This window comes from Rhineura floridana, chromosome 6 (assembly GCF_030035675.1).
Source record: "Rhineura floridana isolate rRhiFlo1 chromosome 6, rRhiFlo1.hap2, whole genome shotgun sequence".
Classification (NCBI taxonomy): Eukaryota; Metazoa; Chordata; class Lepidosauria; order Squamata; family Rhineuridae; genus Rhineura; species Rhineura floridana.
This window is the reverse complement of record NC_084485.1, coordinates 101,688,064-101,714,809: the sequence shown is the minus strand read 5'-3', so window position 1 is coordinate 101,714,809 and position 26,746 is coordinate 101,688,064. Positions and strand designations below refer to the sequence as shown.

General features: G+C 40.1%; 1 protein-coding gene across 1 annotated transcript in view; it reads right to left on the bottom strand.

Moving 5' to 3' along the window:
- The window catches only part of CACHD1 (cache domain containing 1), a 178,338-nt gene extending 152,426 nt beyond the window's left edge, over window positions 1–25,912 (bottom strand). The window contains exon 1 of the mRNA XM_061633316.1: window positions 25,314–25,912. Within this exon, the coding sequence (XP_061489300.1) occupies window positions 25,314–25,556 (243 nt within the window). The 5' untranslated portion in view covers window positions 25,557–25,912. The remainder of the gene's footprint in view (window positions 1–25,313) is intronic.
- Window positions 25,913–26,746: the final 834 nt, after the last annotated feature.

The following is a 26,746-nucleotide window of genomic DNA, read 5'->3' as shown; positions in this document are numbered from 1 at the left end:
GATATAAATTACTGTATATTATGTGTGGTAATGTGATGTTTATACACTGTAATTTAGGATAAAAAAATTAAAAGAAAACACTTAAAATGAACAATAGCTAAGTGGCCTCTATTTCAGTAGAAAACATGATGAATACTAGTTAGATCAAATCCATGCACAATTGTTGGCTTTTGACATTAGGATCCAAATAAACATTCAAAATAATTATTTAGAGAACTTGAACTTTATGAAAATTGCATATGATCTTATACGTGTCATGAACATGCAACATCACCTTTCCATGCGAAATAAAGAGAAAGGCCTCACACATCCCTACAAATAAGACAGAAGTTCAGGTTCAGAAGTTCCATAAATATGACTAAATAACATGGTGAACACCATAGCCTTCATTTGGTCAAGTATATATACTCTTGTTATTGACATATTATAAATACAGTGAACTTGCTTTTGGGCATGAACAGGCATCTGTGTTTTACTCAAAATCAAAATTCATAAAAAGTTGGAAATTGGTTAAGAAGACTTAAAATACATACAGTACAGTAGAGCATTTGGATAGGAAAATCCTATTAAAGTGCTTTATGATGAGAGATTTAGGATGCAATCCAAAACCCAATCTGCTGCTAGGGGTGACACTCTGGGGGTGGGAAGGGACTGAGCCAGCCCCAAACCAGCTGGACTCCTCTCACTTGATATCACCAGGCTCAATTGCTATGCCAACTCCAGATTCATGTAGTCCAGAGAAGGCTTTTTCCTGCCACCACCTTCCACCATAGCCAGCACAAGTGACACAGCTACAGATACAGCAACGGCTATACTTCTCTGACGCACCTCACCATTGCCTGGCTTGGGTTTGGATTGCTCTGTCAGTTATCACTGAAAATAGGAATATACTTTTTTTTAAAAAGTAGCCTTGTGCATTCAGAGGTGACAGGTTTTTTGTTTGTTTTTTTGCATGCTCTAGGCTCTGTTAGGTCACTTTGTCTTTGGGATGTTGTAACTGAGGATTATAAATATCTATAAAAACATGGCTGTTCCACTTTTGCTCTATCTTATTTTTTACATTAAATATCTCCCACTTTCAGCTATCCAATTAGTTTCTCACTATCAAAAGACAGCTTTAGCCTTTCATCTTCTTGAAAACTGGATACGACTGAAGGGTGTCATGGAAACTGTATTGCAGGTCATTTCCTGTTTCAATTGTTTTGCAACACAGTAAATAAATAAAATACACTGATTGTATGACATGGAAACAAATGGATAATTGTTATTCCATCCTACAGTGTGAACAAAAAACAAAACAGAAATAATTTGCCTTTTTTCCAGGATAACACATTGTGATATGTAGATAAAATATTACGTAAGAGGATTTTAAATATATAAACTCTTATTATAAACCTTATGGGTTAATACTGTGACTGTAAAATCAGCTTAGCATAGAGTGGTATATTATAACATTATTATTAAATGGAATCATGTTTCATTTATGAATCACTTCCCATAAAACATCCTAATGCAATTTAATAATAAAAGCAACAATAAAAACATATACAAATACAATTTAAATCCAATGCAGACAAAAAGTGGAATAAAAATCTCCACTAAAAAAGGTTGCTGGAATAAGAGGGCACCAAAGACAGTAAAGACAGCGCGTGTCTGACATGGAACTAGAGGAAATTCCAAAGAGTAGGTGCCACCACACTAAACCTCCAATTCCTACATTGTAGAGAATGAACTTCCTGATGAGATGGTATCTGCAGGAAGCCCTCTTCTGGAAGCCCACTTCCTGCAGACTGCGATGATTTATCTGGTATACAAGAAGTGAAACTTATATTTTAGGTACCCTGATTCCTTTAGGTACCCCTGGTTTCTTGTATATAAGAACCAGCATCTTGATCTTAGTTCAATAGCTAACTGGCAGCAAGTGCAAGTCTTTCAGCAGCAGTATAGCATGATGGTGATTTTCTGCCCCAATGAGCATTTTGCACCAGCTTCAGCTTCTGGGCCAACTGCAGAGGGAGCTCCACATAGAATGTATTGCTGTAGTCCAATGTGGAGGTTACCAGCACATGAACAACAATGGCTAGGTTGTCTTGGTCAGAAATTGCTGTAGTCATATTACTGGCTGAAGCTGGTAAAAAAAAAACACCTAGCCATGTCCAATATGTTCAATATATGCTTCAAGCTAGCAGCATACTCAGAAGGTTTGCCTATGATAAATCTTGCTCTAACAAGTAGATTATCTAGACTGAATCATCATAACCAGGGCTGGCACCAGGCATTACTGGGCCCTTGGGCACCAGCCTGCCCAGGCACACGGCTCCTGCCTGTTCCACCTACCTCTCTCCTGTCTTCTACTGCTGTGTGCACTGCACACACAGGGCTACCATCAACCCAGATGGTGGTAGGGGCATTAGCCCCTTAAAGAAGCCTCTGCCGCCATCTTGGCTGATGGCAGCCCTGCGCACGCAGCACACGCAGCAGCAGAAGACAGGAGAATGAAGTAGGTGGAGTGAGCGAATGGGCAGATGGCCTGGAAGCTCCCTCCCTGTGATCTGCAGCAGAGACTCTGCCACGCATTGCGGCAGGGAAGCACTACTCCCCCACCTGTACGAGGGGCCCTTCAGGGGCCCTCGACCAGGGCCTGACCTGGCCGCCCTTTGGCACCAGTCCTGATCATAACCACAGCAAATCATAAATTAACAGCATCTGTTTAAATGAGAAAGACAAAAAAAAATCATGAGTAAGCAGCAAGACTTTGGTGCCTCATACTGGAATGCTAAGCACTAGCAATGGGTAATTCTCAGCCTCCCAAAAAGCAAATTTATCTGGCCCCAAAAAGCCCAACCAATTTTTGTGGTGGCAGCAAATAAACACAGCACCGGAGTGAGCAGAGAAGTTTAATCCCAACAAGGACCCGGGTAGGGATACAACTTTACTTCTCCCATCACCAGATCAATCATTTGATGAAGAGTCTGGAGGTGATAACCCTCCCTCCTCTGCTGAATTACACAGAATAGCAAGGGGGGAAGAGCTGTGTACCCTGTGTGTGCTTGAATGAATGAATGAATCTTTATTTTTACCCCGCCCTTTTTCCAAAACTGGAACTCAGGGCGGCTTACAAATAAAAACTACACATAGGTAAAAAAACATACAAAAATATACAATTAAAATAGAATTAAACTATTCATGAGATTAAAACCATGAAACATACACTTAAGATACTAAGACAAATTAAAACATTAAGAATAGGACCATAGAACAATACAACAGACCTTATGAGGCCCTATCTTAAACATCTTCTAGTCCAAAAGCCTGTCGGAATAAAAAAGTCTTTGCCTGCCGACGGAAGGATAGCAAGGAAGGGGCCATTCGTGCTTCCCTAGGAAGAGAGTTCCAGAACCTAGGGGCAGCCACCGAGAAGGCCCTATCTCGCGTCCCCACAAATCGCGCTTGCGAAGGTTGTCTGTGTGTACACATATGATATGTTCAATATGTCTGACGTGTGTATGAGCAACAGTGTAGGATGGCCTCACCCACTGTTGGCCATATCCACTGATGGCCCTCAGAGGACTGGCCAACGATGAATGTGCCCTCAGGCTAAGAAAAGTTAGCCACCCCTGCTATACGCACTTACCTGGGGTTAGTTCACTGACAGAAACCAACACATTCCTCAGCTAATTCAACTAAACAAAGGGTTAAAAGGCAAACGCATTGTAGAGATCTCTTATAACGGGTGGGAACCTTTTCTGGCCAAAGGGCCAGATCCATCTCCCTCAAGCTGCAGCAAGCCAAAGGTGACTGGTGGGTGCAGCTGCCCACTGTCAATCACCTGACATCATAGTGCCATCAAGTGATGCACCCCTTTGAAGCCCGATTTTCAGGACTTCAAAGTGAACTTGAAAGTGTGCTCCTATCTGCCCAGGATGGGAGCGCACCTTCAAACACTCCCCCTCCACACTATTATAGGGAAAGGGATAATGTTTGAAACAATCTAAAAATGCTGACCTGGGCTCCTTCTGGGAGAAAGGGCAGGACAGAAGTTTAATAAATAATAAATAAAATCATAATCATAATAACAGATAAGTACCAACTTACAGCATGCTATCACTTAAGAAGATGCAAAAATATATCAGGACTTGAGAGTAAAACATGTACTTATTTGCCTAAGAAGAAAAGTTATTCTGCATTTTTTTAATAAAACCAAACTACTTTGTCTCTTTATTATCCTTTAGATAACATCATTTATTACAAATCTTGTAGAACTAACACATCTTGTGAAACCAACAAACAGCTCTGCCATTGCTTAATGGAGCAAGGAATATTTATAACCATATTATCGTTACTATTTTGGACCAAAATATATATTTCCCAGACAAAAGCTATAAACTGTAAATTGTTCTTTTAAGCAATATATTGTTAGAGTATCAGGCAACAGGCAAAAAAGGCACCTGTCACTAGCAGGATCTGAAGCAATGCATAGTCTGGATCTTATATCTATGGCAAGATATCAAAATCTGAATGGAATAAGAAAAGCTCACTTTCACTTCACAGTCAGTATGCAAATGCAAAAGCTCCATTTTGCAAGATGAATGAAGAGTATTAAATGCTCACATCACAAATGCCAATACTAATTCTCTACCAATTCCCTTCCCCCATCCTCATCTCTCTCCCCCCCCTCCAATTATTCTCCATTCAAGCTTAAAATTAGAAGGGTTTTTTTCCCCTTTGTTCTGTTTTTGATCAGAGTCAGAGGGACTTGGGGAGCTCCACAGGAACTGCAGGGAGATCCAGTAACGGACAATAGCTTCCATCCATAAAGCATTCTTTCATCCGGGCAGTACATCTATTAAAAGCATCTCTTTTATATGAGCACATTTTATGGAGAGATTATGAAGCATAAACTCACACACTAATTCATCCACATGGTCAAGATTTTAATTTTTACACAAAGGGTGGGGAATGCAAGGCTTTATGATGAGTATACAGAAATGGAGCTGTTTACTTTTTACAGCATTTCGTTGGTCCCAAATGTATTTATTTATTTATTAGAGTTATATCCCACCCTTCCTCTCAGTAGGAGCCCAAGGCGGCAATGTATTACAGACACATTCAAAATCCCAGTTGCCCAATGCCCTCAAGTGACTATGCTCTACTAGCATGATCAAACATTTATTAGAACTTCACCTTTGGTGTGAGGTTTTTTTTTTTAAGTAATTCCTCACTTAGGCTGCAATCCCCCACACAGCGACCTCAGAGTGAGTCCCAGTGAACTAACAGGTACATCATTGGATGCACGTTTGTGAATTTAACACATTTGTGCAAAACATTGGGGGGGGAAAGAATAGAATTTATTCCAAATGCCAAATCTTGATGAAGAAATAAATGAATAAAAGTATGGATAAGTAACATATAATAACATAAACGTGTGTTGTATGATGTGTTCTCTTGTAAAACACGGATCACAGGGTCCGTTGTACTCACACCCCTAACACCCCTCCAATAATCCTTTTTATTGTGCATTCATGATGATTTGTGCTCCTGGAGTTACGCGCATCCCACTTTCAATACTGTTTGCACATGCAAAAATGTTTTGGGGCAAACATACTGTTTCATTTCCAGGTGGTGCATGCCTCGTAGCTTTCTACTGAAGTCCTGTAACGTTTCATATCACAAATGTTCTGGTGAGTGTTTTTTTGCCCCACTTTTGAGGCACAATAGCACAGGAGTGTATCTCCAGATGGCCATAATGTAGGAATATTGAGGAAACATCGCAGAACAACTAATAAAGAGGAATGACTATAGACAATCCAGTATAAATCCACCACTAGCACACTATTATTGCATCAATGACACATTGCAGAATACACTAAAAAAACCAAAAACACAAAGCTGGAGGGGGCCCTTGAGTACTTCAGTATGCTCCCCAGCTCATTTTAAGATGCTGCTTATAACCTTTTAAAGCTCTAAGTCAAGAGTGGGGAACCAATGGCTGCCCAAAGGCAGTTTGACTCCATCCCTGAGCATTAGCCACGATGGATGGGGACAATGGGAGTTGAAGTTGAAAACATCTGGAGGGCCACAGGTTCCCCACCCTGCTCTTCTTTATGTTTTGCATCATCAACAATAATATGCAAGTCATGTATTTTCTTAACTTTGATTGTAAAGATGCAGAAAAGTACTTATGGGTTGGTGTCAATAAATCAATAACCACCATAAGAAGCCTTAAGAGCCTGCTGGATCAGGCCAACAGCCCATCTAGTTCAGCACCCTGTTCTCACAGTGGCCAACCAGGTGCCTGTGGGAAACCCACAAGGACCTGAGCACAAGAGCTCTCTCCCCTCCTGCAGTTTTCAGCAACTGGTATTCGGAAGCATGCTGCCTCCGAATGTGGGGTCAGAGCATAGCCATCAGGGCTATTACCCACTGATATCCTTTTCTTCCATGAATTTGTATAATCCTCTTTTAATCCATCCAAGTTGGTGGCCATCACTGCCTCTTGTGGGAGCGAATTGCCAAGTTTTACTATGCACTGTGCAAAGAAGTACTTTCTTTTGTCCATCCTGAATCTTCCAACATTCCGCTTCATTGGATATCCACAAGTTTTAGTGTTATCACAGAGGGAGAAAAGCTTTTTTCTCTCCACTTTCTTCATGCCAAGTATAATTTTATTCTCTTCTGTCAGGTCACCTCTGACTTATCTTTCCTCGAAACTAAAAAGCCCCAAATGCTGCAACCTTTCCTCATTGGAGAGTCACTCCAACCCCTTGATAATTTTGGTTCCTTTTCTGAATCGTTTCCAGCTCTACAACATCTATTTTGAAGTGAGATGACCAGAACTGAACACAGAATTCCAAATATGGCCACACCATAGATTTCTATAACGGCATTACAATATCGGCAGCTTTATTTTCAGTACAGTGCCTTGAAAAAGTAATCAGACCCCTGACCAATGCTCTCATATTATTACTGAATTACAAATGGTATGCTGTAATTTCGTTCTCTATATTTTATTTTGAAACACTGAAACTCAAAATCAATGATTGTAAGGCGACATTGGTTTTATGTTGGGAAATGTTTGTAAGAAATATAAAAAACTGAAACATGTTGCTTGCATAAGTATTCAATCCCTGTGCTGTGGAAGCTCCCAGGTTTACACAGATGAAGGAAATTTCCCTATCAAAGACAGCCTCCATCTGTGAACCATTAAAGTTGCTGTCACATTGTCAGGATAAAAACCCCACTGTTGAAGGATCATTGGTCAGGCTGTGGATCAGAAGGAAAATGAAGACCAAAGAGCATTCTACAGAAGTGATAATGTAATACAAATGCATAGATTAGGAAAAGGGTACAAAATAATATCCTATGTTTGGATATCCCAGTGAGCACAGACAGATCAACAATCAGGAAGTAGAAGCTGCATCACACCACCCAGGCACTGCCAAGAAAGGGCGTCCCTCAAAACTGGCTGGATTAAACAAGAAGAAGACTTGTGAGAGAAGTCACAGAGAGGCCAACAATCACTTTGAAGGAGATAGAGTTCAGTGGCTGGGACTGCAGTAATGGTTCACTAGTCAACCATATCAAGAGCTCTGCATAACAGTGGCCTGTATGGGAGGGTGGCAAGAAAGAAGCCGTTACTCAAAAAGTACCATCTGAAAATATGTCTGGAGTTTGCCAGAAAGCATGAGAGTGCCCCAGCTGCCATGTGGGAAAAGGTTTTGTGGTCAGATGAGACCAAGATAGAGCTTTTTGGCCAAAAATCAAAGCATTATGTGTGGTGCAAACCTAACACTGTCCATGCCTCAAGACGCACCATCCCTACAGTGAAGTATGGTGGTGGCAGCATCATGCTATGGGGATGCTTCTCATCAGCAGGGATCAAAGGAAGAATGGATGGAGCAAAATACAGGGAAATACTGCAAGAGAACCTGCTTCAGTCCACTAAAAAACTGAAGCTTGGGAGGAAATTCCTTTTTCAGCAGGACAATGATCCCAAGCACAAGGTCAAAGCAACACCGGTTTAGCTCAAGAACAAAAAGGTGAATGTCCTACAGTGGCCCAGTCAAAGTCCTGATCTCAGTCCCACTGAGAATCTGTGGCGCTCTTTGAAAATTGCAGTCCACAAGCTATATCCAACCAACCTGAACGACCTGGAGTGAATCTTTCAAGAAGAATGGGCCAAAATCCCTTTGACACTGTATGCAAAGCTAGTACATACCTACCCCAAAAGACTTAAAGCTGTTATTGCAGCAAAAGGTGGCTCTACCAAATATTAATGTGTGGGGGTTGAATACTTACCCAAGCAACATGTTTCCATTTTTTATGTTTCTTACAAACATAAAAACCAATGTCATCTAACAATAATTGATTTGAGTTTCAGTGTTTCATAGAATCATAGAATAGTAGAGTTGGAAGCGGCCTATAAGGCCATCAAGTCCAACCCCCTGCTCAATTTATTTCAAAATAAAATATAATGCAGAACAAAATTACAAAGTACCACCTGTAATTCAGTAATATGAGAGCATTGGTCAGGGGTTTGATTACTTTTGCAAGGCACTGTATCTTTTCTAATGATCCCTATCATGGAATTCGCCTTGCTGCACATAGGGTTAACATCTTCAAGCTATCCACCACAACCCTAAGGTCTCATTCCAGGCCAGTCTCTGACAGTTCAGATCCCATGAGCATATATGTGAAATTATGCTTTTTTGCTCCAATATACATAACTTTACCCTTGTTTGCACTGAATTGCATTTGCCATTTTACCGCCCACTCACTAAGTGTGGAGAGGTCCTTTTGGAGCTCTTTGCAATCCCTTTATGTTTTAACAACCCTGAACGATTTAGTATCATCAGCAAAATTGGCCATCTCCTGCTCACATCTAACTCTAGATCATTTATGACCAAGTTAAAAAGCACAGGTCCCAATACCGTTCCTTGGGACTTGGGAGAATAGTTTATTCCTACTCTCAGCTTCCTGCTGCTTAACCAATTCTTGATCTGCAAGAGGACCTCTCCTCATTCCATGACTGCTAAGCTTTCTCAGGAGTCTTTGGTGAGATACCTCATCAAAAGCTTTTTGGAAGTCCAAGTGCACTGTGTCAACCAGATCACCTCTATCTATCTGATTGTTGACACTCTCAAAGAACTCTAATAGGTATGTGAAACAGGACTTACCCTTGCAGACGCTATGCTAGTCCTGCTTCAGAAAGGCTCACTCTTCTATATGTTTGGTTATTTTATCTTTAACACTACTTTTTACCAGTTTCATTAAGCTAACTGTTCTGTGATTTCCAGGATCTTCCCTGGATCCCTTTTTAAAGATTGGTGTTACATTGGCCATTTTCCAGGTATGGAGGCAGATCTGAGGGACAAGTTACATATCTTTGTTAGAAGATCAGCAATCTCATATTTGAGTTCTTTGATAACTCTTTGATAGATGCCATCCAACTCTGGTGATTTGTCAATTTTTATTTTGTTTATTAAGCATAGAACATCATCTCTTGTCAACAAGTTATTTTTCATCTCGTATTTGAATGACTGAAACTCCAAACAACATGGTTGATGGTCATAAGTTGAACACACACAAGAAGAAACTATACAAAGAGAGCAATAAGGGAAACAAAAAATTAAATTATTTTTGCCTGGTAGCTATTAAACAAGGGGAAACCATTAGTATTAATTTTTGACAAATCTTTTCCTTGACTACTGTTTGCCTTTGTTTGACTTTATATGTTGTCATCTTACTTCTAATTGAGAAGAGCTCACTTCAAAATCATTTTTCCCTGAAACTTCAATGCAACCTCTTTTTTTCTTGGTGTCTGCTATTTAAAAGCATGGCACTATTTAAGGTGAAACCCTCTACATATACATTATGAATTATTCATACACTCATTCATTCATTCATACATACACACACACTTCATTGTCTGGGTTCCAAAACCCATTAACTGTTGTATGCATGTATGTATGTATGTGTGTATGTATTATTTATATCCTGCCCTTCCTCCCAGCAGGAGCCCAGGGTGACAAACAAAAGGACTGAAAACACTTTAAAACATCATAAAAATAGACTTTAAAATACATTAAAACAAAACATCTTAAAAATAGCTTTAAAACATCTTTGTATCACAATAAATAAATAATTGTATTACAATAAAAACAGTCAACAATCAATACCAAGTTGCAAACAAAGCATTCACTCAAAATGTGATTAAGATTTTCCTCTTTATGATTTTGTATGTTGATCCAAACATAAAATGGTGTTTTTAAAAAATTAAAATGTAAAAAGTAAATATAGATATTGGTAGTCACTTCCTTACTATACTTCTTAAGCATTTTTTCCAATATACCAATACAAGCCTCGGTTATACTTCAAAACTTGATTAAACAAACTAGAAAGGGTTATATAAATAGACAGTTTTGCAAAACAAAGGGAAAGTAAAGTATCATTCAAGCACTTCACTGTATGGCTGTGCAAACACTATTTATAAATAAACATAACTGTATCATCAGTTATAAAAACCAATTTACTTCTTTGCTATGGACGCTACTTGGCAAACAATAAAATAGTTCAGAAAATTACATTTATTCTGACAAAACAGAATCACGTTTCAGTTACCAGCCTATTCAACTGGGTTGGGGAAAGGGGCCAGTTCATCAGTTAATGCCCCTTCTCTCTGGAAGACAGAGATTAGCGGTCTAAAGAAGTGATGACCATTAAAAATAGAGACGAGTGAACAAGAGGTAAAGCATTTCCTCCGGCTTTGTTTTAGTTAAGATTATGGTTACATTTTGCAATTTTATTATTGTTTTTATACATTTCACAGTTTATGATACTTGGTCAGTGCTCAACAGAATTATTCAACCTTTTCTGATCTGGAACCCACCACTAATCCCTACCTGCAGCCTTACCACCTTTCTCCTCCTCCTCCTCCATCTTTCTCCTTCTCTTAAATATGCACACGCAAGGCAAAGTGGCAGTAGCACCATGTGTGTGAACTTCAGTGTTGTGGCAAGGTCACACAACTGAAGACCAATGCCCTAGAGAATAGGCTACAGCTAAGACTATTTTCTTCCTCTAATGTTTCTTAAGCAAGAAGAGGAGAAATTTTGGAAGGGGGGTGGTATAGAAATTTTATCTGACTATCAAGTATGATAAGAAGCTGAGGGAAGGAAAGCATGCATTACTAGAAATGTATGAGAAATTGCCGCTAACTAAGAGATCAAGGGATTTTTACCCCCACCTTCTTTTACAATGCTTCAATAGTAAGCAGTGATAGTCTGTGAGATTCACTGCCACAAGATGTGGCGTGGTACTGGCCACTAGAGGGTTAGACTGACAAATTCATGGAGAACAGGTCTAGCAATGGCTGTTAATCTTGAGAACTCTATAAAACCTCCATGTTCAGAGACAGCCTACCACTGAATGCCAGCTGCAACAGGAGAGCAACAGGGGAAGAGTGCTGTTACCTTCATGCCCCAGTTTTAGACTTCCCAGAAGCATCTGGTGTACCACATTGGAAAACAAGATGCTGGACTAGATGGAGCTCTGGCCTGATCCAACATGGCTGGATTACTTTGGGGGCCTGGTATCTGATCCAGCAGGGTTCTTATAGTTTTAGATGACCAGAGGAGGCATCTAAGCTGTTCAAGCAATACCCTTCACTCAGAACTTTGTCACTGCATGTTATATTATTTGCTACTAAGGCTCACTGAGACTGATAGGGCCACAACAATAATTTTGCTGCATCAGATGTGGGGAACCGCCGGCCATTCAGATATTACTGAACTACAACTTTCATCGGCCCTTGCAAACATGGCAATGGCCAGGGCTGATGGGAATTGCAGTTCAGCAATATCTTGCAGGCCAAATGTCCCCAACTTATGCTGTAAGTAGCGCATGCTATTTCCAGTTGACTAAATTAAAGTTTTATTTTTTTTAAAAAGTGGCAGAAGCTAGCTAGCTAACATATACTGTACTTAATTTTGTGTGCTTCCTTAACATACATCTTATCAGTCCTGCCACAGCTGAAGTGATTCTAAAAGTGCTTTATGGCATATTTGGATTTTCTTCCAGTTAATAATTCCCACTTTCTCTTTTCCCCGACATGACTGGCAAGGTTCTTCAGCACAGCAGTAAAATGGGACAGCTAATTATCTACAAATCCACCTTGCTGCACCACATTTGGCAACTTCTATCTGCACAGGACAGCTGCATTCTCTGTGTTTGAAGTGAAATGTCAGTCTCTGCTAATGCAACAAGACTTACATCACTAATGATGCCTTGACGCTTTGAAGAAACAACTAAAGCCTAATTAAAAATTCAGATTTGTTCTCCTAAGCATGGCAATATTAACTGCTGTTCCACTAGGGCCTTGTTATATCTTTCCAAAATGTTTCGATAAAAAAAAAGGAGCAGAAAAGAAATATGGTGAAAAAACGCTGTAGTCCTGAGCATTCATAGAGCCTCTTAAGACTGTTATGATTGGAACCATACCAACACAAAATCATGTAAAACAGATGAGATTTTACTTCGCTGCCTTCCACTCCAATTACAATAGCGTACACCATTTTTGAAGGGGAAATGGCCCCATACAGCATTTATCCGCTTCAACATTTAAAAAAAAAATTGTTTCAGGTTCTGACAGATATTTAAATAATCTACCTTAACCAGAAGCTTAAGAATAAGAAAAAACATATGAGCTGTTAATCTGGTCCACTTTAGTTCAAGCTAGATGCTTATAATTAATGTAATCTAAGTAAACATTACATTGTTATAATGTAAAGCCTTAATTTTAAAGGTTTAGGTTTAAGATTTTTTATTGTCATCATTTGTTGTTTGCTGCCCTGGGCTTCGTTTGCAAGAAAGGACAGGATATAAATTTAATAAATAAATAAATTTAGGTGATAAATATTAATTTGATCAATTGTTGAAATAAAGGTTTTACAATTTAATCCTCTGTGTTTCTATTCAAATGCAAGTCCCATTGAGTTCAATGAGATTTACTTCCAGGTGGGACTGCCTTCAAATCTATCCCCACTTATGGCTACCTTATGAATAAAGTTTTCATGGTAAGTGATATTCAGAGGCGATTTACCATTGCCTCCCTCTGAGCCTGATCCTCCCCAGCTGGCTAGGGCCTGCTCAGATTGCCACAGCTGCACAAGCCAGCCCCTTCCTTGTCCGCAACTGCCAGCTGGGGGGCAACTGGACTCCTTGGGATTATGCAGCTTGCCCATGGCTGCACAGGTGGCAGGGCATGTAACCCCTGAGCCACTCACTGTGGGGGTGATCTTCAGCTGGCCCTTTACATCCAGGAGACACAAGCGGGGATTTGAACTCACAGACTCTGGACTCCCAGCCAGGTAAGTGGGCATAAAACTGTAGCCTTGGATTGTAGCCTTAATTAGATAGATGCATTTCTTGTTGGCAGTCATTGTTAACATTCAGAATTGTATATATTCAATTTAATTTATTGTGCGGTCACAGACCCAATAAGACAAATCATCAGATAAAAAAGAACCGTCTATAAAACATTTAAAATATACAGTAAAATATAAATATGACTTTAAAATGGAACATTACAGTTTAAAAAAGAGGACCATCTTACGTATTCTTTGAACTGAAAAAAGGAACTTAGCTACTAGCTCTGTGGTCACCTTGCTGGTATCAGCCAAAAGATGTTTCAAATATTGTGTGTATATATATATATATATATATATATATATATATATATATATATATATTTAACAGGGTAAAACTGTGGATGTAAGGGCATGATCTAGCCCATAGTAGTTACTACCTATAATAAACTACAGTGGTCCTGATCAGCTGAAATATCTGTTCACATACATATTCTGCCAGTTCTTTATATTAAAACAGTCTGGGAATATTTGCTTCCTGGTTCCTGTACTTCTTTGCTCCCCTAAATATACTTAATACTTGGGAGGTTACATCTATCCCAGACCAAGTTATTTTCTCAATTTCTTTGCAGTTAAAAAACTGAAAATATCAAAAAATAGTCCTTGCATGTCTTCAGTGCACATGGCATATCAAAATATCAGTAAGGGCTCCATCACATATTATGCTACCTGATAGTTATGCAAATTCCAATCATGTCTCTCCTCTAAAAGTGTACCAGTTCTTACTCGTTGGCCACACTGTAGGACACTATAGGAAGAAAAGGCAGGGTCTCATGTTCGAAGAACTGTTTGATATCAAGATTTAAAACCACCATGCGTCAGTAACATCTGTCTTCAGATACTTCAGAGTAGTGTTTTTATTGATATTCTTCTTGGCAGACATACTAAACAGATGCAATTTTTTTTCCATGTGGTGTAAATAAGGTACCACTTTTGTTAACTAGTTGTTCCTCAAAAGGAATTACAAACATTCTACCCATTCTCTCCATATAAACAAGATCTTGAGCAGTTTCCATGAATGGATTGCCAAACTCCCTGAAGCTATCCTTCCATGCACATTGAATATAAACTTAACTCTAATTATATAAAGTATCAGTATTAAAGGCACCTCTACCAGGCCGCTAGTCCACTATCACCTTTGATAATGTCATGATTTCATTCATGTACTTGGCAGTTACTGAGAAGAGGCAATTTGTTGAGTGCACTATGGATATCTAGTAATATCATATCCATTTCCTCCAGTTCCTTTAGATGGACCAATCTGAGTAGCAATAATTGTCTGGAAAAAATGGAAATGGACTGCCTTCAAGTCAATTCCGATTTATAGCGACCCTATGAATAGGGTTTTCATGGTAAGTGGTAGAAGGAGGGGAGAAGGACAGGTTTGACCATTTGCATACTTATTGAATTCAGTGGAATTTACTCCCATGTAAACATGCTTAGGATAGGCAAAACTGACTAGGGGGAGGGACGGCTGGAGTGGGCAGGGAAGGGAGAAGAAGGAAGAGGGGAGAGGAGGGAAAGGAAGGAGGAAGGGAGAGGAGACGGGAAGGAGGGGAAAGCCAGGCCTAATCATTTGCATGCTTATTGAGTCCAATGGGATTTACTCCTATGTAATCATGGTTAAGATAGGTAAAACTGACCATGGGGAAGGAGCAGGTAGAGGAGGAGAGGGGAGGAGAAAGGGAGGGGAGAGGGGAGCAGAAGGACAGGGAGGGGGAAGTAGGGGATTGGAGGGGAGGGGCAAAGGAATGGGCAGGGGAGGGCAGGTTTGATCATTTGCAAGCTTATTGACTTCAGTGGTATTTACTCCTGTGCAATCATGCTTAAGACAGGTAAAACTGCCCATGGGGAGGAGGAGGGGGAGGGGATATGAAGGAGGAGAAGGGAGGGTGGATTTGATCAGTTGCATACATTTTGAGTTCAATTTATTTCTGTGCAGTCATGTTTGAAAATGGAAATGTACTGCCTTCATGTCGATCCCGACTTATGGCCACTCTATGAATAGGGTTTTCATGGTAAACTGTATTCAGAGGTGGTTTTACCATTGTCTTCCTCTGAGGCTGAGAGGCAGTGACTGGCCCAAGGTCACCCAGTGAGCTTCGTGGCTATGTGGGGATCTGAAACCTGGTCTCCCAGGTCATAGTCCAGCACCTTAACTACTACACCACACTGGCTCTCTAGGAGACAAAAAAATAGGGTCATTTCTTTGATTGTCACAATACAGAAACTAATAGCCTTATTTAAAGAAACAGACAAAAAGCTTCAGGCATCTCATCCAGTGCATGAACATAGGACACCCTTGGGTCATGTGGAATGTCACAACTGTAACTCCATTCTCACACTGTCTCCTTTATATGCTTCATTCAAAAAGTTGGCAATGTATCACAGCAGCTAGCTAGTGACTTCCTTTGGTGGCATGCATTACATTTAAATGACATTTGGAACTACCAAATTTCAGCACTCAAAATGACACCTTCAAAACCACTTCCTTTCATCCACTGACCAACAACTTGAAGAACATTCTGCTTCACATGAAAAGCACCACACTAAGAAATTTACTTTCCCTATACAAGTCAGATCAATTCGGTTTTATTTGCCTGGATATACAGTGGACGATCCACTGCCATGACTAAAACTCGAGTTCTATTTAAAACAGATCTTAACTCAAGATACGTAAAGATCGGTCTACAGGTGTAGGTTGTTCCTGAATGTCATCTCTCAGAGCAGATTCTCTGACCATCTTAAAACAGTTGGATGTTTTTATTGTTTTCTTCCATTTCAGAAAGTATGACATCAACTAACACATGTGAAAAAGACACTAAACAATAACATATTCACTTTAACTATATGTTTACATTCAAGAATAGATTGATTAAAGAGGAAGAAACATGTTTATATTAATGTATAAATAGGATATGGAAAGGTTTAAATTCAGTTCAAACCAACTACAACCGATATGTACAATCTTGCAAAATTGGACGTTTTTATAACAGCCTATGGCCCCTAACTTTGAGAGCTTGTTTATTACATGAAATGTGGTGTGCATTTTTTGGATTCTAACTAGTGGCCACAGTTTGCACAAAAGCAGTTGGAGGACTCTATCAAAAGAATAGGTTTTCATTACTGAATTCCTACATTGTTCAAAAGTCAAAAAATACTCCTAAAAATTTATTGAGCTTCTCTTTTTATCTTTTACCTTCCTCACCATAGGAACAAAATTAGATTATTAAGACATAATATCATACATGAAGAAAATCATTAAATGCTTTAAAAATATAATTCACTTGCATTGCTTCCTAAAATTCATCACAAATGGCTTCAAGGTTCTGTACTGTTTGAGAACAAAATACCATCCTTATAAATAAATCCACAAAACTTACTATTGTGCAAAAAAAAAAAATACTAGCCTGCTAGCAAGGAGGAGGGGTGGAGAATAATGTTCCTCCTGCAGCTGCCTGACACATATCTATGCTGGACACAGAGGAGGGAGTTTTCATTCTCTAGCAGATTGCCTGTTGGATGCAGAGGAAGGAAAGAGCACTCCATTTCTCCTCTGCCAGCCAACTCGCTCACCTGCATGGAATTCCTTGTCATCTATGGCATAAACACAAGTACACAACACTGTGACCACAATGAAAAGGTCCTGTTCCACCCCTTTCTCAGTGATCTGTGGAGGCTAAATGGAATCTCTCTTACTATTCTTAAAAGGATAGGCTGGCACATAGGAAAATAGATGTTTCAGCCAAAACGAGTCACTTACTCAAGAAAACATCTGATGACATAATTCCCATCAGCTGACTTGCAGATCCATGCTTATCACTTGAGTTCCCTATATGAGCTCTTTGATACTAAAATTGTCTCGTGTAAGATTTGCAATTGCTTGTGAACAGACCTCTACCTAATGCTCAGTCAATGTGCATATGCAACTCATATAAATAAATAAACAGTTCTCCCCACCTTTTTATATTGCAAATATTTATCTTGATATATCCAAGGGTATATATATCCATCTTTACTTTTTGATTATATTGCTAATAGTTTTGTCTATTACAGTGGATAGCCACCCACACATCAATGGCAATCAGAATCCTCTAGTTGGCTGAGTTGCTGGAGGCATAAGTCTTGTATATGCTGTAAAGCAGGCCATTGTAATATGGGCCCCAGTGACACCAGCTTAAACATTTATATACAGCCAAAACAATTACAGTGTTTCCGTCAAACTTAGGGCTAATTAATATTTTAAAATTTGTTACACATAATTTGAGCTGGGATCCTTTGTCAGTTGTTCTAACAGTCACATTTATTTGATCACTTTCCACCATCGTGTCATAAGCCACAGACAAAGCCTGGCTGTCTGGTAAAACTAGAATAATTTGACTTTTATACAAATGGTTTAATTCTCTGTAGGAAAAGTTATGCCAATAGATAATTTAGCCCAAAGCACTGCCAAAGACACAAAGAAAAGCAGCAGGAAGGGGGATTTTTCTCCCTCTCATATTTCCTTTAGCTTCAACAATCTTCCAAGTGTGTATATAATACAACAAATAGCAAGCCAGAAGCCTTTAGACCAGCGTGGCCAGAGAATGCCTATGCACCTTTAGTAGCAGTACTGAAGAGGAAACATCTGCAGGCCTTGCTTGCAGGTTCAGCTATACCTGTTAAAGTTCCCTCTACTGCACAACTATAAAAAAGTCTTTTTTCCATCTACCCACCCTACTTTAGACCAGAGGTAGGTGCTGTTCAACTCCAACTCTTTTCAATTCCAGCCAGCATGAGCAATGGTCAGGTATGATAGAAGTTAGCTCAGCAACTTCTGGAGGATATCACATTGGCCACCCCTGCTTTAGCCGGAAGTATAATTAATTTATGTGATCCTTGAAATCAGGCTCATTCACTATTATACAAGCACTTCTGTGTTAAAATGTCTTGGGAATTTTTCTACTTGACAACAGAGCTCTTCATATGCTAAACCTTCAGCCAGCACAATGCCTCGTCCAATTACTAGGTACTCCCAAAGTGATCCACTGACCCTTGCATATTTTAAGCCTGTTGTTGCTTTATTAAATACAAAACATGAGGAGGTATAGTGCTACACAGATCCAAGAAACCACTTTGATCTTTCCCTCTCAGATCTGGGCTATGCCACACCAGAAACTCATCAAGAGCTGGAATGATGCACTGACGTCCTATTGTAGTTTATGGTATTTGGTGACAAGAGTACAATGAAGCTGTGGGTTGGATCCAGAATTGCCTCTCCATTAATGGAAGGTATTAGGTTCCACAAGAGGCTCCAACTTTAGGAAAGTGGCATGACAGTGATTTCTGCAAAGTCCTCCTTCCCCATGCAGCCCCCAGCACTCTCTCACACACAGTTGCGGATGGTGCCCCAACCTCCTAGAGCAGATTTTCAGGAGTGCAGGGGGCTGCAGGAGGAGAAACTGATGAAAATAACTCTCCCCTCCCCCCTCATCCACTCACAGAATTATTGTCCAATTTGGGGGTTCTGTTCTGCGCCAATTCTGGATCCAGCTCAGTATTTGTGGATACAATGGAGCAACTGTGATATTTATATACTGAAGGCTTTAAAATGCCATCAAATAAGCGCCCAATACAATCCACAGAACTGAACACCACTATGTGTTGCATTGCATACACACCAGCTATCACTGTCAGTATTACTTTCTGCTATTTCTTCAGATGACTCCCAAAACAGGAGACATCTGAAGAGTCTTTAGAAGAAGTGGATCTTTGCTGTCAGAATAGACTTCACTCCATTTCCTCTAATGTCCTTCTCAGTACAGAGACTTGCTTACACTGAAAAAAGTGCATAGTACCAGAACAGCAGCACAAACTTGGTAATGGACATTGTTTCAATTTGAACAATTAGCATTGTGCCAAAAGTGTCTCCCACATTGTTTTCTACCATTATTTATCAATTAGAGAGGAAAAAAATTGCATTCGTAAATTTATCACGAGAGAACATTTCAGTACAATTCTCATGGGTTGTGGGGATGTGCAGGGTTTTTTCATATTTACTTTACTTTTGAAGTGACTGAGAAGTGTTTGTAGTATCTTTTCTTTCATTCTACTCATTTCACTAGTGGCCTGCACTCTGCAACCTTCCTGGGTGCCCATACTTCAATTAGTGCCAAGAGAAAAACATCATGTGATAACTCCTCCCATGGGCTTTTTTGGATCAGGAAGTACAGGCAGCCAAAAAGCCTGCAAAGTGCTAGAAAAATATTTACTGGAAAGCACTCACATACTGTTGGAAGTGGACCAGCAGGAACCATTCAATTTGTCTTAAGGGTTAATTCTGTTCTCAGTGTTAGCCAACTATCCAAGGGGGAGAGTGCTGCATAGCAATTTTGCCAGGGTGCATGATCCCCCATGAGATAGCACATGTTCCAATTGGCTGTGTAGTTCTGAGGAAGATTACCTCTGCTTGTTTGGTTGTGTCTTCCTGCTACGTACAAGGCCTGAACTGAAAGACAAAATCTCTCTGTTCATTTCTCATCACATTATACACTGGCTTTTGTTCAGTTTTGTCCATAAAGTGTTAGCAGGACTTTTCTCTCTGGACTTCCGTTTGTGTAATTTAAGTTATTTGCTAACACATACTACCCTCGTCCACAATAAAGCAAGCTCAAAACCCTGTACCTAACTGAAATTTTAAAGAAACTCTAAAGTGCCCTGAGAATGAGGCAAAAGGACTGAAGCCTCTTTTGTAGAAAGCTTTTGAGAAATTGAAGGGCTGATTTCAGCATGGCACTAGTTATAATACAGCAACATGCCATCTATCCTTTCACATTTTGTCATTTACACTTGTTAGGCATGAGGAAAAAAGTCACATCTCCAAATACTAGAAAATGTACAGTGGATACATGATGAGGGATGTACTGAATGATCTTTGGAACAATCCAGTTATTGCATAGGAAATGCAGATAACAGTCTCCCAAGTTTTTTTATTTTCAGGAGATGGCCAGTTTTGATTGGAGGAATGGGAGGGAGGGGCTCCTTTGGTTCCTTTCCAAGCAGAAATGGAGGGGGGGCTCCTCTGGTTATTTTCCACTCAAAAATGAAGTGGGTGACAATTACCTTTCTATCCAATGACGGTGTGGGAGAGCAGCTGTTAAGCAAACAATAACCACAATGTAAATGGAAGCCCAATCCTACCATTCTTTCTATCAAGATGGAAACTTCTCACAGCCGATTTTCATAAAAACCGAAACACTGAGAGACATATTATACATATCTCCCATGTAGCATCTAGTTTGTTCCTTACCACAGGACCATATAGAGATTAATCACCAATGATAGTAATTTCATATCCTCTGATACCAATTGAAACACAACATTTTTCAGAGGAGACCATTCACAATTATAACTGTTAGTCGCAAGTGTAAAATAAGTACGTATTTGGTGATCAAGTGATGCACATGCATGAATCAGCCCATTCTTCTTCAAAGAGTTCACAAATAGCAAAGCCTAACAACCTGATCCTATACGTATTTACTCAGAAACCAGTCTCACTGGGTTCAATGAGTCTTACTTCCAGCTAAGTGTACACAAGGTTACATTCTAACTCTAGTAAGATTATTTCATTGGTCCATCAAGAAACAAATCCCCCAATACCAATATCACTTCAATTAAAGTAGGATGTTATAATCGGAACTTCACAGTTATTCCAATTTGTTAGACACAAGCAAACAGTTCAGAACCAGCCTAGTACAGCCTGACAGAGGAATAGCAAAATATCTTCGAACCAGCAGTGCAATTGTATTACAGGGCAAATATCCACATACCAGATATAACACTGAAACTTAGAATATTACTTTGTACCTAATTTTTATTCAGAGTAGGTCCATTGAAATTAATAGACAAAATCATATCTATTAATTTCAATAGGTCTGCTCTCAGTATGGCTAACTTTGGATGCAATCCTAGGTATATTATATAACATTTATCATTCATAAACCACCGTGCACAACTTTTAGAAACCAAGTTAAAAAAAGCATCAACTGTTTTCATTTAAATACGTGTGAAAATGCTACTGATTTAAACTGAACTTAATCTCCCAATTACTAATGAGATGAGTATCAAAATGAAGAATCCTTCAGACATTTTGTGTAACGTTCACACCATGCAAATGTAATATTCATACCACAAATTTGCTGATTTTTTAACTTACTTTTATCAAATATATAACACAAGTTACCTAAAAGTAGCAATACAACCCTATTATCAGTGCACTAAGTGCAGATCAATACATCTCTCTGTATTAAAAAACAACAACCACATTTCAGTTAAAAATTAATACTTCTGTGTGCCATAATAAATTTAAAAAGCACTTGTATTCGCATCTTGCTGTTTAGGGCAATGTATTCCTGCTACTGCCCTCACTCTCTGTGCAACAGATGTGTATTTTTTTCACCACTATACACAGCTGCACATCTCCCTCTATTTTCACCTCTACACACAGAAGCATGCCTCTATATCAGACACATTTTGGAAAGAATTTGTTGCATTTATATAAGACCTTCAAATCAAACATTTCATATTATTAGATATTAGAACTGTACAAATTAATTAAACACAAAAGAGAGAATCATTATCAGCAGCCTGCTATAATCGAGGAACAGCAGAAAAATAATGCTGTAGGGGATTCAGAGGCTCCTAACAAAAGTTATGTATCTTATAATATCTTATTTATTATTTATTTATTATTATTATTATTTATTAAATTTATATCCCGCCCTGCTCTCTATTATACACATACCACCCATTACAGGATCTTCTGCGGGTGACTGTTCCTTTGATTCTTCTTCTCACCTTTCCAGCTGCTCCTTCAATGCCAGATTTAGAGGTGTTGCTTCATCCATTCTCCTTTTGTGGAGGATTTTTTGGACCACTGGGGGGGGGGGCTGCTCCCTCATACACTCTTTGTGGACAATCTTAATTAATTCCCGTAGATTCAAATGTACCCAAGGCAATATCTCAATGCCCTTTCACAAACCGTTCCAATACTTCATCTAACTACCAATAAAAACTTTCACAACATAGCCAAACTAAAATGGGGAATAAAAAATATGTTATGTCTTTTAAATCAACTGCGGTGCAGATAGCCACTTCCATTCTCTCATCATTGGTTTCAGAAACTTGGGAGTGGCTACACACTTTCCTATTTTCACCCTATTCTGGTTGCGCCACCTCCTTCCACTTCTTTAAGTTATACAGTGATGATATTCCAAACGCCATGATGTGAACTGTTTCAAGTCTAGAATAATCTGTCTTGATTCTTCCAACCTCTTCTCTCCCTTACTGAATGGTCCAGGAGAACATTTCATTCTTCTTCATCTCACTGGACTGTTTTTCCCCCACATCTGAAATGTCTACATCAGTTTTTACTATTGCAACTTGAAATCTGGTCCTAATTTATTTCTACTTTCCCTATAGCACTATTCTATCTTCTCTAGGCTTTGTTCTTGTCATTCCCTTTATCTCTTTTAGCTGGGCTGTGATTTTAGGCTTTTTTCCCTGCTGTCTCCACTGCTAGTAACAGATTCACAATTAGGATACATAAAGGTCCTTCACTGTTCTCCCAAATCTTCTATTTTCTTTTTGATACATTCCTAATTACAGTGAACTTCTGATGATGCTAACAGGACGGCAGCGTGATCCTATCAACTTTATGGCTACAGATATTCAAGGTAACAAACATGTTTGACTACCTATGGTTAAATTAAACACAAAAGTCAACAAATTATTTTTTTACTCTACTAACTTCACAAATCACTGCAAAACAAGTAACTTTTTTCACCATGACATATTAAAATCTCTATCTCTATTGTATCAATAGCAGCTTGCTTCACACTTTCCAATTAACAATAACATGCTATATTTAGCATTGGCATCAGACATTTTTCTTGAATCCATCAAACCTTTAAAAGCTACAATTCCTAATGACAGATACTTAATCATCCAATATGCTAAAGAATTAACATGAAAAATAATGTGTACACATTTTATGTGCCCTGATAAAAAACACTTCACACTGATGTACAATTATACATGTGCCATTAAGGGAAAAGTTCATAAAATGAAGGAATCCATTTTAACTATATACAGTAGAACAGTAACATTTTCCTTTAACGTAAACACAGAGGTCTCTTAGGGAGGGAAATGTGCCATCAGCTCTTGTGGGAGAAGGCAAGTGACTTCTGAATTCTCCATAGTTCAGTATATCAATAATTTACTACTCTCTACCTTGTTAAGTGTAGTCATTTTAATGCATGGCTTCTTACAATAAAGTAGGGGAAGAGAAACAATGACAAAGCCCAAGCCCTAGAAGGGAGCTGAAATAATAATATTTCAAAATATAGTAGAAAGGAGCCAGTTTGAAGAAGATAAAGGGCCATTTGGGCACAGACCCCTGCTGCTTTCATGGAAGGTCTCCTTTTCAATCTGGGAGGCTTTAAAAACTGCCTTTGCCACTGACCATACCTCGCTTTTGCTGTGTGTTTGGGGATCCAATTTCACCTTTTGTCAAGGGAGGCTGCCGTTGGTTGCTGGAACACAGCTACTAGCCTCCTTTACAGAAAGCACAATAGTCAAACTGTCATTAATATGCAACCACAAAGGCAGAGACAGACTATAATTACTAATCATCTCGCTCTTTCTGAACAGAGCAAATTATTCTCAGCCAGGAAATGAGTTTTGGGAATTAAATAATAAACTTTTTAAGCTGATTTTTTTTAATTTCAAAAAATAAATTACTCCTGTCCTCTGTGCATTTCCATTTATTTATCTGATATATTTCTCTCTCTCCCCCCATTGTTGTTGGATTAAAAACTGTGGGTGGGATGAGGAGGTTTTTAAATGTCAGATAGATATTCAAAGATCTGAACCAAGATGCTCTCCACCCACCCACCCCCCTTGTCCCCAGCAAAATTGTTAAGCAATTTGGCAACTTGAAGAGAAAATGTTAATAACAATTTTAGGATACTTGGGAGTAAGATCCACTGAACTCAACGTGACTTATTTCTAAGCAAACATGTATAGGATCTTACTGTTAATGCCTTCTCTTTTTAAACAAAACTTTGTCACTAAAATAAGTACCAAGAGAAAGCAGTTCTCATCAAAATCAAATCTTATCCTACTTGTTTCCAACCTTTAGCTACTAATAACTACCCTAGAGTGAAGAGGCTGCAAACATTCTAACTGCTCAAATCTGGCAAGATTATATTTGTCAGAGAGAATGATTTCCATAACTACCTCAAAAATCAAGCAGGTCTTGGGAAGGGGAGGGGAGGGGAAAGATAAAAAGTATGTAGAATACCCAGTTCCAAGCCTCCTCCTCCAGTATCTCTGCCCAGGGGGCAACAGCCTGAAACGAGGAGATCATGTTTCAACATTCATCGATGCTCTTCTACCCAAGGATTCAGGAGCTTGCTCTGATCAAAAGTCAGCAAATGGTGAGAAAGCACAGGCTCTTTCTTCCTAGAAACACCCCCCTGCCCACATAACAGTGGTGAGGGCCAGCGTGGTGCCCCATGTCGTAGATCTGGTGGAGGACCCCACTAAGAGGGTTAAACTTTGGCTCCCTGCAACTTGAGGGCAGGGATGCAACTTTCAATCAAAATGTTAAGTAACAAAAAGGCCGAGGATCTAAACAAGCAGCAGCGCACTGGTGTAGAAAGGCAAGGGAAGAAAAGGTAGAATTTGAAAGTAGAGAGGAGAGAGGAGTAAGCGGCAGAAAACCAGGAAGAAAAGGATGAAGGGAAATGAAAGAAAACCAGGAAGAAGGAAAATAAACTGAGAGAAGGGGGAAGGAAGAGAACTTAGGAGACTGAAGGAAAAAGAGAGCGGAAGAGAGGAGCAGCTTACCTGCATGGTGACAACCCCTAGCTCCTCAGTGGCCAATTTCCTCATCTGTGTGGCTAAAACTTGCGCTTCATCCAAAATGGAAAACTCCGAGTCGGAGGCGCCAAGTCTCCAGAAAAGCGCCATGTAGACAACCCACAGGGACCGCCGGCCAGCGCTGCCCCTTCTCCAGGAGGGAGTCGAGCCGCCGGAGGAGCAGCGAGGTGGTCTGGCGGCCTCCTCAAGTTCTACCGGCCTGCTCGCCATGATGCTGAGGGCGACTTTTGCAGCGCCCTGGCGGGGACGGTGGCTACCACCGTGCGTAGAGCGCGGCGCTCAAACTTTCCCGAGCGCCTCCCAAACTTCGGTGTGGGATTGCAGGAGGGGAAGGAGGAGGAGGAGATGGACGCTACGCCCCAGGGCTGTGGAGAGAAGCAGCCAACGCCTCCATGCAGGGGCCGCCGAGCGTACGGACCTTTCCTTTAGCGGACCTTCTGCCGCCTGAGTGGGTCAGCCGAGCGGCCGATTCCTCCCCAACCCAGCCGCTTAGCTCGTCTGCGCTCCAGCTCCGGGGACACTGGGAGCCCTGCCTCGACTGCCGACTGAAAACAGCGGTGGCTGAGTGAGAGGCAAACTACGGAACAGAAAAAGGAGCCAGGAGAGGCAGGGCCAGGATTGGAGTCACAGAGGGAGAAAGGGAGGTGTCTGGTGCCACCAAGCTGCGTGTAGGCTCTTGTGCACAACAATGAGTCGATTCGAATGCAGAGTCCGGGAGAGCCTCACGCGCTCCCCTCCCAAGACATTCAGTAACTTCCCAGCAAATCTATCCAACCCATCTCATCACCAGGGCGGCTTGTGGCAGAGCTTCTCCACAAGCGCAGAGCTCACCTGCTGGACTGCGAGAATCAGCTGCCTTTCACATCTTCTACCCACTGTTAAGAAACTTTAAAAATAAATTAATCCCCCATTCTTTGTTCGTGTGTGTTTACCTGCAAACGTAAGAGATTACTTCATGCATCTTTGGATTCCGCATCTTCCTAACACTAGGAAGGACTCTAAAAATATTGTGTTGCTATCTACTTCGCAACTGCATACATGCCATCTGTGCCTATTCAGTAAGTCTTGCGCCTGGTTGCTGTGTTAAATTAACATAACATTCCAAAAGAGAAAAGAACAAAGGGCTACCCATACACACACAGAGACACAGCAGTAGCTGCAACAGTTAGCCGTTTTATTCATTCTGCCCTAGGTTGAGGTAGTCTGACCAGCACACACATAACTTGGTAGATATCAGGCACAGATTGAGGCAGCTATCTCAGGAGCTGATTCTGGGTGCCATACAAGCACAGGAAATTGTCGGTTACTTAATTCATTTTTGTTGATTTTTTACTGCCGGAGAGGGAAGAGACACTTGTGGGATTTTTTTGCTTCTGTCCTGCCTTGGGCATTATGCACTG